This window comes from Odontomachus brunneus, unplaced genomic scaffold (assembly GCF_010583005.1).
Source record: "Odontomachus brunneus isolate Ranch 3 - 2012 unplaced genomic scaffold, Obru_v1 Obru_scaffold_154, whole genome shotgun sequence".
In the NCBI taxonomy this organism is placed as follows: Eukaryota; Metazoa; Arthropoda; class Insecta; order Hymenoptera; family Formicidae; genus Odontomachus; species Odontomachus brunneus.
This window is the reverse complement of record NW_022639604.1, coordinates 504,551-510,172: the sequence shown is the minus strand read 5'-3', so window position 1 is coordinate 510,172 and position 5,622 is coordinate 504,551. Positions and strand designations below refer to the sequence as shown.

The following is a 5,622-nucleotide window of genomic DNA, read 5'->3' as shown; positions in this document are numbered from 1 at the left end:
GTGGTACACGCTTCCGAAATGTTGAAGAAGTGCGAGAATGGGTGGACGAATGGATTGCTTCGAAACAAACATCGTTTTATCGAGATGGTATCGCCCAGTTGCCAGAAAGATGGCAAAAAGTTGTAGAAAGTGATGGAAAATACTTTCATTGAAATAATTTAAATAAATTTTTTACAATAAATGCTTTTTCTCAGTATTTTTTGGGCGGAAACTAAGTTAAGGTCCTAATACTTATAAGAAATTTCATTCTAGTTAGTAATATATAATTTAATGTTATTCAGTCATGACGGAAAATATTAATACAAAATTTCAAAAGGCTCGAAAATTTACTTTGCTATTACCAAATCGGTTTTTTCTATTTCTTAATTATAATATTATTTCAATTTTAACAAAACTCAGGGAAAACTATGTACGTTCTAAAAGTACTATTTCGCGATTTTATACTCACTATTTCTCTCAAGATAAATGCTAAAAAAAGTGCATAAACAACATACCTCTGGGACCATATAGCCCCGGTACTTTCCAAATTTAACCTTATACCAAATTTCGTAATGAAATATTTAAAACAAAAAAAGTTACAAGGTTCTGAATTTAAGTCGTCCGCGCACGTAGCGAAGGTATTTTACTTCTTTAAAGTAACATTTTAATTTGAATTTCTCCGAGGCATACATATCCTCCACAGTAGTGAAAGAGTTAATTGATACGCACATTTCGCTCGGTGAAGTTAACGAATATCCTACGCAGGTAGGAAAGAGGGACTGAGAGATGCGAGGTAGTAGTTGAGGTGCGTTAATATCTCCTATCTATTTATCACTTCATTTCACTCGCCATGCATAAATCCGCATTATACGTCTGCACGGACCCGGACATTTAGTTCGCCGCCGTAGCGACTGGCCGCGTTAGCGAGAGCCGCGCTGAACAGGCATAATTACCAGCCATTAATACGACAACGACTAATCTCCCAGGCGTGTCGGCGTACGAGGAGAGTTTGCGGACGCGCCGGGAGAGACTGTGCGATCTCGTGGTGAATGAAGAGTCGAGTCTGACGCGGGAGCTCGCGGAGGAGGCGCGGCGCGCCGAGGACGCTCAATTCGAGGAGATGCGCGTAACAACGGAAGAGCTGCGGAAACAACAAGAGCAGGCGCGAAAGGCGTTGGTAGCCGCCAAACGGACGCAGCAGTACTTGGCGTCGTGTCAGACCGTCCAACAGAAGTACTCAAGAGGATGCACGATCAACGTGAAGCGAAGTAACGTGGCGCAGATCGCGGACAACGAGGCGAAGAGATCGGCGGAGAAGGAGCTGGAGGAACTGTGGCACCGAGCGATGCAGCGGCAACTCGAGACGGAGAGGCTCAAGGAGACGCGGGAGTCGACGAAACGAGCCTCGGCGCAGCGAGAAGTGGCCTGCACCTTGGCCAAGCAAGTGGCCGAGAAAAAGTCAGCGCTGGAGCAGGAGAGGAGACTGCTCCAGAAGAGCGAATTGGAGCAGCTGGAGCAGCTGCAGGAGGAATTGCGTCTCGCGGAGTCGCGGGATCTTCAACTGCGGCAGCAAAAGCGGGAACAGCTGAAGAGGGACATTGAGGAGGATATCTTGGTCGCGGGACAGCGACACGCAGAGCGCGCTCGCGAGGAAGCCGCGGCGAATCGTGCATCGGCCGAAGGGGAAATAATAAAGGAGAGGTTGACGAAGAACCCCGCGACCCTCCGAACGGAGTCGATGGCCTACGCCGGGTATCTGGAGGACCTGCGGCGGGACGAGGCCAGACGCGAGCGCGAGGTGGAGGCCGCCATTGAGCGTTCGCGCGAAGACGCCGAGGCCAGATGCGATCTCACACGCAGAAAACTCAAGGAAGCTCGCGAACGCAGCCTGCAGGAGGTCCTCCGCGGTCGGGAAGAGCAGGTGAGGGCCAGGCGGGACGCGGAGGCGGCGGAACGACGGCTGAAGATGCAAGAGAGGGAGGTGCTGGAAAGGCAGATCGAGAGCGACGCCAACTTGGCCGCGATGAAGCGGAGGGAGAGCAGACAAAAGGCGTATCGTTATGGGCTGGAGCTGAAGGAGCAGCAGGAGCAGCGGCGGCAGCGTCTCGGCGAAGAAGAGAGACGCCGCGAATTGGAGGAGGTGAAGAGGCAGACGGATGAGGAGGATAGGATGCGTCTCGTGCAGGAGACTTGGAGCGCTTCCGGAAAGATCACGCGGAATCCGCTTCGGGCCCCCTCCTGCTCTCCGTTCAAGGAACGCCACGCTGCTCATGCATCAGAAGGACATTGTTGTTGTCCTCAGGTTTTGAGTCCCGCGTAAATCAGCGTCGCCTAGTTGAGTTTCTCTAACCACGATGCTCCCGGACTTACTTTTCACTTTACGTGTCGATCGACGGACGCGTGGGAATCACTTTCGAGGGGCAATAGTAGGCGGTGAATGAATGCGTGATCGATTAGCGAATAGCTACTAATAAATCTATGAGGATGCGTGGTCGGAGATGAACGTCGAGATTGGACGGACGCTTGAAGATGGATGTTTGTAGGGACGATGGAGTAGCGTGAAAAATCTACTGCATCGAAATGCGACTTTGACCACAAAAGGGTGAAAATATTTTACATATGTCCGACCCCGTGAATGTGTGCGGCAATATAATTTATGTTCGTATCAGCGGAATGTATGTCAAATACGAAACATTGACAGAATTTAATAACGCGTATAACCCATAAAATTATGAATGATATCGTATAATATTTCACATCTTTCTGTTTCCCTTGTGTTTCCACAGCCATGCAAAATAACACGGTAGTATTTATGCGACGCTGACACGGTAGTCGGTGTTTTTAATTATTGCACACTTACAAATTAAAATATCGGGCTTAATGGGTGCGAATATATAGTTCAGTACTGTTTGTAATGCATATTTGCTTTCATTTCCACGATATGGATCAGAATCGCAGTGCCGAAGAGAAAAATGTCGCTCACGCGAATGCTGCGCTTGAGGGCGCGCGTGCGCGCGCGACTCTGCCGATCGAAAAAATACTCTCTCCTCCGTATAATTCGACCTACAGCTGGCGTACCAAAGCAGCAGCCTCTCAGCCGATTGCCTCCGTGCTCTCTGCTTCTACCATCCGTCGGATGCTGCGGGATCCAACGATGCTTAGCGATGCCGGTACGCGTTTATCGACGGCGGCATTTTGTCGCGGCGCGGCAACGGCGGCGGCGGCAACGGCTTAGGTTGCTATTATGCTGCTGCAACACGCGTATTTCGTATTAAAATTATATTTTCCGCCACAAAGAGGGAAAATTCGACCAACGCGACGCAAAGAAATTTGTCGCGGTCTAGTGAGCGCGCCTTCCGCCACCAGGCATCCCCTAATGATTCCATAGCGCATACACACACGCGCGCGCGCATTCATACACGTATATATATATGTGTGTGTGTGTGTATATCGCTCAGTTACGAGAGAAATTACGATGAAGGCTTAAGCGGATGCAATCTCCCGCGTTATGGAGTATTTTGCTGAGGCGCGACATAACGTATAACGCAGCCCCATTTCCCTCTCCTGTCTCCTCTTTTGATATTTCGAGAGAATGAAACGTACATTACATTAAAATGTGCCGCGCATTAAATCAAGATTTGCGCTGCAATTGTGTCGGTACGCGCTCGCGCAATCTATGCGACATATAGAGCGCGACCAGTTTATAAATCTTCATTAACTGCAGACAAGTGAGATCGCATTTTATCGGACGTGACGTTCCGAATGGAAAGCTAAGAGATATCCTCGCCACTAGCGAATATTTCTAATATAACTCGTGTCCTAGTCCGACTGATCGTGTTCAACGATAGATCAATGTCGTCCGACTGGAAACGACATGGGTACTGATTTTGCGGAGATAGTGGAATTGCTCCCGAGCGGATTTTGCTCTCTGCTGATTATTTTCAATTCTACTAATCTCGTCTGTTACATCCTGAAAATATCCGAGATATATATCAAACTCTTTTATTCAACTTTTCAATTGACTCTTTTCATAACGTTGACATATAAAACAACTCTTTTTGCCACATACATTATATTATGTAATATTTTTCGCACTAGATTTTTTAATTTTGATGCAAACCGACCTTTATTATTACCTTTATTTCGCAGTGATGCAATTTTTAAGTCGCAAGAAAATTTCTTTTCTTTATACATATTTAGTTTATCTACTTTAAAATGTAGAAATCAGTGATTTTCTGGTATATTTAGTTTGTTGAACGTCTTTTTGGAAAATAAAAACGTCGTATTACTTCTTATTGTACTTAACTGAAGACAAATGGCATAAAAGGAGAAGATATGTTATGTAATATTTTTCGCACTAGATTTTTTAATTTTGATGCAAACCGACCTTTATTATTACCTTTATTTCGCAGTGATGCAATTTTTAAGTCGCAAGAAAATTTCTTTTCTTTATACATATTTAGTTTATCTACTTTAAAATGTAGAAATCAGTAATTTTCTAGTATATTTAGTTTGTTGTACGTCTCTTTGGAAAATAAAAACGTATTACTTCTTATCATATTGTACCTAACTGAAGACAAATGGTGTAAAAGGAGAAGAATCATTAACCTTAATGAGTTTTTATATAAAAGTGTATTACTTAAATAAAGAAACTTATCTTAGAAGACATTTATATTAATAGTATTTTCATATATAAAAATTAAATTAAGTTTAGAATTAAATAAACAATTATGTAACTTGTCCCCTATAGAATATATTGAATCTCGTATGACCGTCCTAAATATGACTGCACATAATGAAGAAATTTATTTTCGGATCTTGCGCAAAAAAATTCACAACACAGGAGAGATATTATACGTGAAAAGTTACCCGTAAACTAATATAATTAAAAAAAAAACATTATTTTCCATAAACCAAATGTGATATAGTGAAGAGATAAAGACGCGGAATGCGTCAGCGAAGCGAAGCAGCGACGGTTCGCGATAAAATCTGCAAATTTCTACGTCTAACTTTTCATACTGAAGAGACACTCGACCTGCTTTGCCAATTTGTTACCCCCGCGATTTCTCTCCACTCACTCGATCGATTACGCGCGGACGAGCCACGGTTTGCGCAAAGCTCCCCCACTTAGACACGTCTAAGGAGGAATCGCGTATCGCCGTTCCGGCATGGCGATATCTCTTTTTCAGCGCGATTTCACCCGCCGTGGAGTACACTGGTCGATTTTTTCCCTCGCATCGTCGAGCATGGGCGCTGCTCGTTTCGTGTCGAGTCGCGTTCCCCAACGAACGAGCCCGATCGTGCGTGGCTGCTTGCCTGCCGGCGTGCGAGCGTGCGTGCGTGCGTGCGTGCGTGCGTGCGTGCGTGCGTGGGTGGGTGCGTGTATGAATACGCACGTCAGTTTAATACCATAGACGACCAGCTACGTCTGGTGATTGATCGAACGCCGGCTAGACAGCGGCAGTTTGTCTCGAAATTCACCCCGAAGGTTAAGGGGTGAGCGCTTGGAGAGCGCCTACTGATTGACTCGGAGTCTCTCTCGAGCAAGGTCGAGTCAAGTCGCGACGGTGACGGCGGCCGTTCAGATCGGGTCGGCTCAGGCCGCAGGCGATGCCGACGAGAGCCGTGTTACGGGGATTTTTC

The 5,622-nt window shown here is 45.9% G+C and overlaps 1 protein-coding gene across 1 annotated transcript in view; it reads left to right on the top strand.

The window, feature by feature from the left end:
- The window catches only part of LOC116850753 (trichohyalin-like), a 4,700-nt gene extending 2,268 nt beyond the window's left edge, over positions 1–2,432 (top strand). The window contains exon 2 of the mRNA XM_032829390.1: positions 966–2,432. Within this exon, the coding sequence (XP_032685281.1) occupies positions 966–2,299 (1,334 nt within the window). The 3' untranslated portion in view covers positions 2,300–2,432. The remainder of the gene's footprint in view (positions 1–965) is intronic.
- Positions 2,433–5,622: the final 3,190 nt, after the last annotated feature.